The sequence below is a fragment of the Talpa europaea genome (genome assembly GCF_964194135.1).
Source record: "Talpa europaea genome assembly, chromosome: 10".
Taxonomy (NCBI): Eukaryota; Metazoa; Chordata; class Mammalia; order Eulipotyphla; family Talpidae; genus Talpa; species Talpa europaea.
This window is the reverse complement of record NC_140077.1, coordinates 78,830,722-78,844,866: the sequence shown is the minus strand read 5'-3', so window position 1 is coordinate 78,844,866 and position 14,145 is coordinate 78,830,722. Positions and strand designations below refer to the sequence as shown.

Sequence of the window (14,145 nt, the reverse complement as noted above, 5' to 3'; positions counted from 1 at the left end):
GAAGGGACAATACCAAACACGTTCTATGAAGCCAACATTACACTAATACCAAAACCGAACAAGGACAACACAAAAAAGGAAAACTACAGGCCAATCTCCCTAATGAACACTGATGCAAAAATCCTCAATAAAATTTTAGCTATCAGAATCCAACAATGTATCCATAAGATAATTCACCACGACCAAGTTGGATTCATTCCAGGGGCACAAGGATGGTTTAACATCCGAAAATCAATCAACGTTATCCAACACATCAACAAAAAGAAATATAAAAACCATATGATAATATCAATAGATGCTGAGAAAGCTTTCGACAAAGTGCAACACCCATTCATGATAAAAGCCCTTGAAATTCTTGGGATACAAGGAACATACCTCAACATCATAAAGGCCATCTATGACAAGCCAACAGCCAGTATCATTCTCAATGGTGAAAAGCTGAAAGCAATTCCATTAAGATCTGGAACAAGACAAGGATGTCCACTCTCACCATTGCTTTTCAATATAATACTGGAAGTCCTAGCCAGGGCAATAAGACAAGAGAAAGACATCCAAGGAATCCAAATAGGAAAAGAAGAAGTCAAACTATCACTATTTGCAGACGATATGATATTATATATAGAGAACCCCAAAAACTCCACAGAAAAGCTAATTCAACTCATCAATCAGTTCAGTAAAGTGGCAGGATACAAAATCAACACGCAAAAGTCAGTAGCCTTCCTATACACAAACAATAAATCTGAAGAAGAAGAAATCAAAAAGACCATCCCTTTTGTTATTGAAACAAAAAAAATCAAATATTTGGGAATAAATCTAACAAAAGAGGTAAAGGACTTATACAAAGAAAACTATAAAACACTGTTAAAAGAAATAGAAGAAGACACAAAGAAATGGAGAGACATCCCCTGCTCATGGATTGGAAGAATAAACATTATTAAAATGGCCATCCTTCCAAAAGCAATATACAGATTCAATGCTATTCCAATCAAAATTTCAATGTCATTCTTCAAAGAAATAGAACAATTATTGATGAAATTCATATGGAATCACAAAAAACCCCGAATAGCCAAAGCTCTCCTGAAAAAAAAAGAAGGGAATGGAGGCATCAGACTCCCAGACTTCAAACTATACTACAAAGCCATAATCATCAAAACTGCATGGTATTGGAACAAGAACAGACATACAGACCAATGGAATCGAATAGAAAATCCAGAAATAAACCCACAGATTTATGGTCAACTAATCTTTGACAAAGGAGCAAAGAATATGCATTGGAGCAAAGAAAGTTTGTTCAATAAATGGTGCTGGGAAAACTGGGTCGCTACATGCAAAAGAATGAAGCTTGACCACCACCTCACACCATACACAAAAATCAACTCAAAATGGATTAAAGAACTAGACATAAGACCTGAAACCATAAAATATATAGAAGGAAATATAGGCGAAACACTACGTGATTTGCACATCAAAGACATCTTTACAGACACATCACCCAAAGCAGTGATAGTGAAGGCAAAGATAAACAGCTGGGACTACATCAAATTAAAGAGCTTTTGCACAGCAAAAGAGACAATAACAAAAACAAAGAGAAACCCCACCAACTGGGAGAACATTTTTGCACCCAACACTAATGATAAAGGACTGATCACAAAAATCTGCAAAGAGCTGATGAGACTCAACAACAACAAAGAAAATAATCCAGTCAAAAAATGGGCAGAAGAGCTTAAAAGAAACTTCTCTGAAGAGGAAATGCAAATGGCCAACAGGCATATGAAAAAATGTTCAACATCACTTGTCATCAGGGAAATGCAAATCAAAACTACCATGAGATACCATCTTACACCAGTGAGAATGGCACATATTAAAAAAACTAGCAACAACAAATGTTGGCGAGGGTGTGGAGAAAAAGGAACTCTTCTGCACTGTTGGTGGGAGTGCAAACTGGTCCAACCACTGTGGAAAGCTGTGTGGAGATTTCTGGACCTACTAAACATAGAGCTTCCATATGATCCAGCAATTCCACTCCTAGGTATTTACCCAAAGGACACAGAAACATCAATTCCAAAGAACACCTGCACCCCTATGTTTATAGCAGCACTGTTTACAATAGCTAAGCTTTGGAAACAACCCAAATGCCCAAAAATAGATGACTGGATCAAGAAGATGTGGTACATATATACCATGGAATATTACTCAGCATTCAAAAAAGATAAACACATGCAATTTGCAGCAACATGGATGGCGCTGGAAGGGATCATGCTCAGCGAAATAAGCCAAAAAGAAAAAGAAAAATACCGGATGGTCTCACTCATAGCAGGAATCTAGAAAACTTAAATAAGGGACCAGGAAAATGAATAACTATAAGATAGTGAAAATCAAAATCAACAAAAAACTATGAACCAGAGACACTTTTAGGGGGGCGGGAGGGGAGGGATTGGGGTCAGAATGGGGGGGCTGCAATTGTATGGGGAATATAACAATAAAATTTATTTAAAAAAAAAAAAAAGCAATATATAATAAAAATACACTTTGAACTGTTAGTTATACTTTCAGAATCATCCTGTCTTTACCATCACCCATTCTTTGTGCTTTAAAAAAAAAAAACCTCTGCACTGCACAGTGGGTTTATAAGTAGGGATACATGTTTTTCTGGGAACATAACATCCCTTCTCGTGGTAAGTGTTTGACCTAACTGCAAGTTTATAACATGGAACTCCAAATACCAGCTCATCTTGGGGGAAGACCATTTACAGTATTAACTGGACCTGTGGGGATCTCTGAGTTGTTTTGCTTTTTATTAACTGAATTTTTGAAGGACAGAACATACCTGTAAAGTGTTATAAAATGTGAACATGTGTCATGTAGTCATTAATTATCTATGTTTTATCTGTAGCTAAATTGTAGAATTATAGATTATATTTTAGAGGTGGAATGGACTACCTTAGATCATCTCCAAACTCTGTTGAGTAAACTGAAGCCTAGTGAAATGAAGTGACTTGGTTAAGGTCGCACAGCCATTTACTGTCAAGCCTCATGATCAGATCTATTATTAAAAGGTGAATATGGATTATGTTAGAACCACATTAAACACTTGACAACTCCCAAGCAGGAAATACTTCCTTATATTTAACATAAATTACTTACTTCCTCTGCTTGTGAGATAATTGGAAGAGATGGAAAACAGCTGGTGCCTGCAATCCTAAGTCTCTTAAAACTTCATTATTTCTCATTATTTAATTATAATTTCTCCTAATTATCAAGAATGCCTTACACACCAAAATCACATTTTTGCTTTTTTTGTTTTGTTTTGTTTAAATTACAGCAGTATATTTCCATAGAATGTTTGACATATGGTTCCCACAGCCAGCTACATAAGTGTGGATCCCCTTATTGAAAAGCGGTTAAGAATTTTAAGTTGACAACAACAGAATCTTAAACTCAGAGCAGGGCCCTGCGTGACTGTACAGGTTATACACCCTGAAGCTGCCCTTAGTGCTTCTAGATGTTTTCTTTAAAGATTAACATACCAAACTGTGGACTTAAATATTTTGACATACCACAGGCATTATTATTATTATTTTTTTAAATAAAACAAGATCATTTTCTGCTCGTGCGCTGTTGATGAGTTTATGCTGGGTAATATTGAAACTTTTCCCAAGATTTCTTGAGAAAGAATGCTAGAATTAAAAAATTTGGAAAAAAGTGGTGTGTGTTCCACTTGGAGTTGTAGTGTCTAGAATTCAGGAATGAAGTGACCAGTGGACCCAGGTGAGAACTCAAATGGTACATAGATATTTACTATCCACTTCAGAATTAGATTTGGTCTTGGACATGGAATTTGTAGGAGGATGTTTGAGAATTAAAAGGAAAAAAGATGTGACTATTTTCTAAAAATCTCTGAAAGGAAGAGCTTGTATCAGCTAGCCTCTTTCCTTTTAATGCACACCCCTTCCGTGGCAGTGCCAGTGTGTTTTAAGATATGCTGAGTATCACCAATTGAAATTCTCATAATTGTTTTTTACATGTAAGTGAGAATGTTTGTATATACGTTTATATGTACATTGACTACCTTTTGTTGCATAATTTTTTTACTTTGAATGATATATTTAACATTTATTTGAATAATGCCGATATAGAAAATGTGCTTTAAAAATAAACTGTATTTGCAGCTTTTCATAGAAAAGAGTAGACTACTTAAAGAAATAAAAACTCTAAATGAAAATATGTCAAAGAGATTTGGTTGCCTGAGTGCTGAGTGCTAATTTCTGCCTTCGTAAATTTTTTAGATAGTTTCAGACATTAAAACAGTGCATTTCTATTTTATAAAAAAAATATAGTCCAAGCACCATAGTCACATAATCTTTTCCACACTTTATTTATGCTAACTTTTAAAATATCCAGTTGTATTTGGTACATATACATGTACATTTTTCTTTATATATGTTGACATTAGATTGTTTTTTTCTATTCTAGTCCATAATATTTATGTAAGACTTTTTTTCAGAGAAAATTAAAATTTTTGAATACTAGCACTGTGATTGGAGAATTAATTTAAATGACATGTAGATATTGGAATAATTTTTAAGAAAAGGTCTTCTTTTTTAATACTTTGGTATTATACAACTTCCTGCTTTGTAATGTTAATATAAACATTACCAGTAGTCAGAAGACTTCACATTTTCATTGCTTTTTTTTTTTTTTTTTTCTGTTCATCTCCTTTTTAAGAGATAGCCAACAGTGCCACCATCAGAACAGACAGGCTTTTCTCATCATCAGTATTGTTTTTTTTTTTTTTTTCCCCCAAATCCCTATACTTACGGAACGGTTAAAAAACTGCTTAAGTTAAAAAGACAAATACAAAATACTGGAAGATACCAATGATATGATAAAACTACCTTTGATTTATTTTATGAGCAAATCAAATTCATAAAATTATTCTTCAATAACTTGTTTCTAATTTGGTTACTTACATTTTGTCAGGTCATTCTGTCCAGGTAGCTTTAATATTGAATGTTATTGTTATTGTCTTTAATTTATTGATGAGATAGTCTTAAAGAAGGCTATAAAAACAAGAGAATAACCAGACTTTCTTCCCTAATATTAATTTTGAGCACATTTTTTTCATTCTGCATTTTCCTTCATATGTGACTTATTTTTAAGTAATGGGACTTTAAACTGCCAAGTTAATTATAATTTCAGAATCTATATTAAAGCATAAAGTTATTCTTTCATGGTCTGATACTTACATGATATGGTATATTTGTTTTTGAATGAAAAGAAACCTGGTCTCCATCTTCCTGTTGACATCAAACACTCTTCTGATATGCTAATCCAGCATCAGGGAGAGCACATCCACAGGCTTCATTTGGACCCATTCCAAGTCTCAAAGAAAATTATGTGTCTAGAACTGATTTTGCAGCATTGCCTCCTTAGAATGAAAACGGATGTTGACACAGTCTACAATTAAAAAGACTTAATATTGAAACATGCTACAGAAGGTTTTCAACATTTTAATAATACCCTGATTTGCTTCTTAATTGTCTGGTCATCTAATTGCTATTTGTTCTTTGCTACTTATGTAATAGCCATTGAAATTGCTAATAAGTTCATTTCCAATCTTTGTGTCTTAATAAAAATTAACCTTAAAGATTGATCCTTTAATATGTTGAGTGCATATGAGATAGTAAATGTAATCTTTTGCTTACCATTAGGTAGGTATATTATCAGATCTTGAAATGTTTTTTCCTTAAGCCTGCCCTCAACTGGTCACAGGAATAGAAATTGATCTGTGAGGTAGTTTTGGAGACCAAAGTCTGTTTCTCTGTCTAGATACAGTAGCAAAAAATCTCATTAGTTGAGCTTCCAAAAATGTTGTTTCCAGATTAAATGTATCCAAATACATATTTAATTGTTGATATGTTAATAAATATATATTTTTGAAAAGATAATTGTCAGAAAATTGTATAAGAACTTGTTTAAATGTACTTTTTCATGTTGGTCATTTGTAAATAGGAAACCAATTGTGTTATTGCTTTTTTAGAAATATTTTTTATACAGTAAAACTTTGTGAATCTTATGATGCTAAGAACTTTGTTTCTGCATTTATTATAGCATATTCTTCTAGCAAAGCTAATGTAGAAAAGTGGGCTTAAATATGTTCCTCTGGTTTTGTAGTTAGTTAAGTGATTGTTCCCTCATGTGTGATGACCACTCTTTCCTGATTAGCTTGTAGGTGCTCAACTTTTTGCTCTTTCTTCCTCTAATGTTTGTTGTTCATAAAGTTTAGTTTCGTTCATTAAAAGCAAAGTGCAATGTTAACTTGTCATGTGCACTAAAAATAGCCATGAAAACTTTTTACATAAATCCCTTTATTGATTTCATTTGTAATAAAGTAAGTGATGTTTCAAATCATCAAAATGGTTCAATATTTAAAAGAAATTCTATAGTGAATCCTTCTGTCGGGAAAATTGTCTTTTAATGAACATAATTACCTTCAGGTTTCTAGACTACCTTATTCTGACTTTTTAAAAATAAAATTTGACATACTCCTTTTAGGAAAAGAATTATCTTATATAGATGTTAATTTTTGAAATAGTTAGACATCACAAAGATGTAGCCTGATATGACCTGTGCTAACTTTGGATATAATAGGGAAAAATTGAGCTTTTATGTCAGTTAAAATTACTGGAATCATTGCACTTTGGAAAGTCACACACTTAAAATTAATAGATAAAAGTAGTTGTTTTTCTGATTTATTGCTTTTTATAAGGATCTAGTCTTAAGATATTTTATTCCTTATAATTCTTATTTTTAATTTTTTAAAGCATTTTAAGAAACAAAAGAGGTTAATTCCTGAAAGAACTGTTTGGAAGTACTTTGTTCAACTCTGCAGTGCATTGGAACATATGCATTCTCGACGAGTCATGCATAGAGGTAAGATTAAATTGTGAATAATTTTTAATGTTATTTTATGATGCAAGTTACCAGGCAGTTTTTGTATAAATGCCTTCCAATCATTGGCTAATACCAAGCTTTCTCAAATAATTTATTTCCAGAATATAATTATACTAGAATATAAACATCTAAATAAAACTCGATTTGGTTTTAGGTAAGAATGAAAATTAGTTGTTTTTCTGCTTCTCTCTTCTGAGAACCTTGCTGATTATATTGGTAACAGAAACAAAAACAGATGCAGGAAAGTAGTAGAATATGCATTGGAAAGGAGTGATCCCTGCCCCATCCCCCAGAATGAACAGTGTAAAATATGACCACTTAGGTTTTTAATTTTCAGCATTAGCTCTTAATATATTCTTGATTACCAATGATCAGACAGTGTGTGTGAAGAATCTCTATGGATTTGATCCACTGTGTATGTAAAAACTTTCAATATTATTTATTTAAGCAGTTATGTTTTTAAAGGCTCTCTAATTATATGTGCAATTGAATTAGTTTATATTTTCTGTAGATAATATCAATAAATTGATATTTAGTAATATATTTTATTTGAAATGGGTATAAAAAGGACCTAACTTATTTTGTGTTTGCATTTCACAAAGTTTATTTTCAAATGTAAAACGAAATGCATTTTAAATAAAAATAAGTAGTGCTCTTCATCATGGTCTTTTGATTCTCTGTCAATCAAAGGACTGAACCTAAATATTAGAATATAGCAAAACCAATCAAAATAATTGAGTTCAAAATCAAAGTAACTTTCATTTTTAAGATATGTGTAAAGTTCTGCTGTGTAAGTGATTTGTAATCCCTTGAAAATGCCTAAATTGACATTGTCTTTCACTGATGCCTTCATTTATTCACAGATATAAAACCCGCAAATGTGTTCATTACAGCCACAGGAGTGGTCAAACTTGGAGATCTTGGGCTTGGCCGGTTTTTCAGCTCCAAAACCACAGCTGCACATTCTTTAGGTAAGAGACACAATAGATGTCAGTCAGTTATCTTTGTGTGCATGTGCATGTGTGTGTGTGTGTGTTTAAAACCATAAAGATGTGCCAATTATATGCAGTTTCCATATTCTAAATCGATTTCAAAAATCATCACCTCCCAAGCAGATACTTGCAGCTCTCCATTAAGTCCACTGTACAGTGTGTCCATTCATTTGGACCGAGAGGTAAAAGAAAATGCTAATGAACAAACCTGGCTTTTACTATTGCCACATAGCATTCCTTTTATTCTACATTTAGTAATATTAAGATAATGCAGTGAATAAACGGTATATTTGAAGAGATGTGACCATTTAGAAATACTATAAAATGTTATTTACTAAAATAACACATACAGTTGTGATTATTGCAAGGGGAGAAACTAAGGATAATCTATGGAAAATATTCCCTTAAATTATGAAGTGGAAGATATATGTTGTTTTTTTAGTCTAGAATTAATAATATAGCATGTTCTTTATGCCTAAAGTAGAACTGAGTGTTGCTATTACAACATTTTATTAACAGTGGAAGGAAAGTTTTCTGGTAAGAAACAACAGAAATTACCAGGAACGAACCATTTTTGGTTTTGGAGCTGAAAAACCAGGAAGAAACCATTTTTAATTGAATAAATTAAAAGGAATGATACATCTTGACTTAAAATTCTTCAGATCCTATTTTCTCTGTTTAAATGTAAGAATTAGACAAATGGTGATAGCCTGAATAAAATAAGTGAAAAATACGTTGGCCTTAATTAAATCGTACACCATTTTTGGTGTCATAATTTCTTCAAAAATCATTTTTTGATAAAATATTTTTGATGAAAACATTCTTTTAAAAGAAAAGATTTTAAATGACTGATGAGTTATGTTAAATAACAAAGTTAGTGAAGTGAGTATCTCAGTTAGTTGACTAGGCATTTTTAAAGATTTTTTTTAGCTTTATCATTAGGGCTCTGTGCTCTTAAATCTGTTATTTAATTTTTCTGCGTCTCAACTTTTCTATATCTGGCACATTAGTGGATACCCAATCAGTACTTACTAAATGATAGAACATTGGGTCCTTGTTTAAAAAGTAGTGGTAAGATAATACTTTACTCAATTTTTTCAAGTACTTTAAGAAAACAAAATTTCAACAGATGTGGAGTAATACTGTTTTTTTCTTTTACTTTACATTTATTTTTTTCAGAGCATTACAACTTTTTTCTAGATAAAAGATTTGATATTAAATATCATGAGAAGTGCATAAATTTGCATAACACTTTAATGAAGTTTTACTTGGAAGTTATAACTCTTACAATACAAATAATAATTTCTAGAAAGAAAGTTTTATACTTCTGAGCCAGCGCCTTATCACTAGGACAGATAACATATTTACACATTGTCTTTGTTACTCACTGGAATTGAATGTCTTAATGGCATTCTGTCATTAGTTTAAGTAGAAATGATAAGTTACCATTGCACACCCATAACCACGCACACCACTGCATGTACTCATGCCCCATGCACACGCACACATGTGTTAGCTTCCTTGCTGCTTGGCAAACTGTCAAGCTGAGCATGTTGTAGACCCTGACCTTCAGGATCCAGCATACTATATGAAAATCAGGTCTTCAACAGTTTTTTTTTTTTAAGAATTATTCCTTTATTGTAAGATTTTTATTTATTTTATTTTTGCGTAGAAGAACGGGCTGTAGGCCCATTGGGGGGTGTTGGGGGGTAAGAGAATTCACCAGAGACAGAATGGGAACAGAACAGGCGGATTGAATGAAATACACTGCTGAGGGGAGCAGTGGGCCAGATAGGAGAGGTCTGCTGCACCTTGTGGATTAGCTCCCTGGCTGGGGATTCAGGGCATATAAGGGGGGGATCTAACTCAAAGCAATGGCAGTGCTGAGACTTTAACCCATAGATTGCCAGGGAGGCTTCTCTTTCACAGTTTTGGCAATGGACTTCTTTAGCTTGCCAGCTCTCTTTCAAAGTTCTCAATAGGGTTTATAAACATATTTGTACCTCTGATTTGAGGTAATGTGTTAGACCAAATTTAGAGAGTAAAATTTTAGCACATGTGGTAATTCATTACATGTCTCCAATATCAGCTTTGTTCTAATTAGTCCACTTGTAATACAGAGGGTTGCATATAATTCTAGAACATTCTAAGACACACTAAAGTACAACCAGTGAAGAAATAGTAGGTGGATTAATTGGAAAATAATTTGTTTCATGAGTATTTTTTGTTTTAAAGATATTTTATTTAGGAAAAAAAATCTGAAAATTTTGTTCTTCCTTGTCTTCTTTGCAAAGTAGAAATTTTTAAAGCTTGAAACAAATTCAACAATAAAAATTAAAGCCTGAACACTGATCCAGCACTTCCATAACTCTTTGGAAACAATAAGAATGTTATTTGAAAGGATCAGGAAATATTTTCTGCTAACAAATAATGTGCATAAAACAACAGGGATAGAAACTTTGACATAGACTTCTATTTGTTGATAAGCTGATCCTAATTTTTATCTTTAAAGAACTATTACTTTCCTATGTTGTTATTACATGTTTTTATTTTTAAAAACAAATGTCAAAGATTGTTTCTTAGCTTCAGTGCCAAAAAGCAATTGGAAACGTGACCATGTTTTGCTTGTGGGAAGTATTATACAGCTATACCTTTTATTGTCCGTTGATTACTTGTCTAATTTTACAGAGGATAAAGTCTGCAGGGCATGATTGATGCATACAACTAGTCTAAATTTTAGTGAAATTACAAATAAATCAGGTCTACATATAGTTCATAGAGAAGAAACTATGTAAGTTTACTTTAAATGAAAGTCTGTCCTAGAGCCAAATTTCATTGAACTTTGTAAAGATGTTTTCAGGAATTTAATTCAAAAAAGACAAAAATGTATAGGACTTTAGAAATGTCTTCTTACTTGTATTTTTCCAGAAATGCTTTTTTTTTCAAAAATCAAATAAAATTAATCTTCATTTATTTTGATTTGTTATGAGGAACTCATACTTCCAGTTACTTGCTGTTTAGCAGTGCTTAAGGCGTTGGCAAGTCTTGGAAGTTTTCAGTTGTCTCTGCATGCTGCATCTCTTGCTTGACACCTAGCATAATATTTTGAAGAGAATGGAGGGTTCCTGGATTTATATGCCTACTCATCTGCAGAACCTTATTCAGGCCATTCAGTAACTTTTCTAAGACTCAGTCTACAGATTTATAAAAACAGAAAAGTAAATCCATCCTGTGTTGTCTCCTTACCTCTAACCAGTCCCTAACCTAGTAACACAATGGATGTAAATGTGTTTTCTAAACAATTTGATGTTGCTTATGTTAGATGGTGATGGTAAAGATGCTGAAGCAAAGGGAAGAGCAGTTGATACAAGAAAATCATTACAGGGCCTCCCCAGGTGGCGCAGGCGGTTGAGGTCAGTGCTGTGAAGCTGTTTGCAGCCTCTGCAGCACCGGTTTGATCCTGGCCGGCCAGGGAGGGTCCCATATGGCAGGATGGACCTCTCCTGTCTCGCCAGCTGCTCCCTTCAGCAGTGTGCTTCGTCAGTCTGCCTGTTCTGTTCGCCACTCTGTCTCTGGTGAATCTCTCACCCTCCTGCACATCTGGCCTATACCCTGGTTCTTGTATAAATAAATAAATAAATCTTTAAAAAAAAAAAGGGCCTCCCCAGTGGCGCAGCTGTTGAGCACTGGGCTGTGAAGCTGCCGCAGCCTCTGCTTTGCAGGTCGATCCCCGGCCACCGGTGAGGGTCCCACATGGCGCGCAGACCTCTCCGGCCGCACCCGCTGCTCCCCTCAGCAGTGTACTTCGTCAGTCTGCCTGTTCTGCTCCCCGCTCTGGCTCTGGTGAATTCTCTCACTCTCCTGTGCTTCTGACTGTACCCAGTGCTTGTATAAATAAATCTTTAAAAGAAAAAAAAAATCATCACAGAACCTTTTTTATTCAGGTGCCATTATAGGGACCATGGTAGGAGGAAATGGATAAGAAAAAAAAAAAAAAGGTGATTTGTTAACCATGCAGTTAACATGAGTGATGAGTACAGAAAGTATTTTAGAAAAGACATGGTCAGACATGGCCTCTGTGAGGAGGTGATGTTTGAACTGATATTAGAAGGCTTCGAAAGAGCCAGCTGGGAAAGGCCCTGGGGGAGTAATATCTCAAGTTGACTGAAAAGCAGTTTGTATAAAAGGGCAGAGACAGGAGAGTTCTGCCTGCAGTTGTTCCTAGAGTGGGATAAAGGAAGCGCCGTGGCCAGATGTGGGAAAAGTTTACAATTTATTCCAAGTGCAGTGGCCTACCCATTTTTTCAAGGTGGTGATGAGGAGAACAATTTGAGCTCTGCTGAAGGCAGCACTATGAACTTCCTTTTTCTTCAGGATAATAGCCCCAGAACTATCTACTATTTCAGGTTCTTCTTTGTCCTGAAAGTTGCCTTTTTTTTTCTCTCTCTCAGAGTAACTCTTAGTATGCTCTACCAAGAACTAAGCAGAGTACACCACCTCTGGGTTCATCAAAAAGTGTACTACTGCCTGTGATTTGTGATCTCGACAGTTTTTTTTTGTTTTTGTCCCCTTCCTCCTTTCATTTTATACATGAATTTATTGTGAGTCAGATTTTCAATTTAGTGTTTTTGTATTTGGACAGGAGGTATGGCTAGGGACTCTGGTTGTAGGGTCATAGAAATCCCTATGAATTTTACCCTTTCATATATTGTCAACCTTATAAATGTAGCAGATGTTAGAAAATTTGTTTTTCTGACTTGCTATCTGGTCATTTCAAACAGAAATTAGTCATTTTATGGTGCTCTCTGTACTGCGGATGGGGATTAGTGATAACCTGCATAATAGTTCAATAATTTGCACAATGATTCACCTCCCTAAATCCCGTATATGTAATTTCCTACATGTGTAAGTTGATTGCATTCTAGATTTGAGGAAACTAAAGCACGGAGAAATAAATAGGCTATGCAGGTGGGAGCTGATGAGGAGGTCTGTGGCTTCCTAGTCTGTTTCACTCTCCCATACAACATTTTATTTTTCACTCTATCAATATCTAGTGGCATTTTTCTTACTCTCTTGCTGTTATTTGATTTGTTATTTACTTTCCATTTGGAATTACCTTTTTTTGCTTTGTATTTGGCTTAGGAATTCACATATGAAAACATAATTTACTCTCTCTTGGACTAAACAGCTCTTATTGCTTCAAGATTTAGAAATAAGCAGAAAGTAAGCCCCTATCATATCAGAGTTTTTCTTCATAACCAGAAAATTTCTTTGGTATTTCTAGAGAAGGGGATCTTCTAAACTGAAGACTATAAAACTACACCAAAATTTGTGGAACAGAAATATGACAATCCCAGGTTTGGTGCCTTTCTATTTCTTACTACTCTAGTCTCCTTTGGGCAAATGTAAATATTCTGACCCAGAGGCAACTTGCTAAGGGATCAACTATCTTCATTTTTGTATATTAAAAAATACAGCAGAAGCCAAAGAATAATTTTTATATATTCTAAATATGTGATTTTTAGTCAAATTGCCTGAAACGGACTTCATTTCTTATAAATACCCTGAGGAGTCCTCTATTGGTACTAAATAGCAGCAGCAACAGTAACAAATGAATGTGTATAGAATTTTGTAATTTCTAAGGAATTTTAAAGCATATTTCCCCCTTTGGTCCTTAATATTGTGTAGTGGGTAGAGTGATATTATAGACTAGGAAACTGAGAACCTCTATTTAACATGGAACTTGATACCCCCAACCCACAGGTAAAAATCAGAATTGCTGATCTTTACCCTCTTTTAATTTTCCTTTTTCCCTTAAGGTGTATGTTCCAGAGTGCTATGTAATTTATTATGCTTAGTACTTTTTTATTCTTCCACATTTCCAGGAAAAGGAGAACCAGAAATAATGATTTGAGTGTTATCCATGCCATAAGATAAAGAATAACTTAGAAAAATACTTTTATGTCATGTGTACCCTTTTTCTACTTGTTTTTGTGACATATTTGTGGTTATTGCAGCTGAAGGGTAATCAACTCTCTTAAAGAGAATTTCTGGTAGTGGTAAATGAAGAAGGGGTCTAAGGAAGTTTCCATCATTCAAAATTAGGAATTTCTGAGTAGAGAGATTATTTTTAAATCCAGAATTATTGACGAGATTCACTAAGTTATTGATCCCTGGTAACTTTTTTCTCAATCAATAA

General features: G+C 34.0%; 1 protein-coding gene across 1 annotated transcript in view; it reads left to right on the top strand.

The window, feature by feature from the left end:
• NEK7 (NIMA related kinase 7) overlaps positions 1-14,145 on the top strand; it is a gene marked incomplete at its 3' end in the record, with an annotated part of 87,374 nt that overhangs the window by 42,604 nt on the left and 30,625 nt on the right. Inside the window, exons 5-6 of the mRNA XM_084245224.1 lie at positions 6,825-6,933; positions 7,818-7,925. Of these exons, the coding sequence (XP_084101350.1) occupies positions 6,825-6,933; positions 7,818-7,925 (217 nt within the window). The remainder of the gene's footprint in view (positions 1-6,824; positions 6,934-7,817; positions 7,926-14,145) is intronic.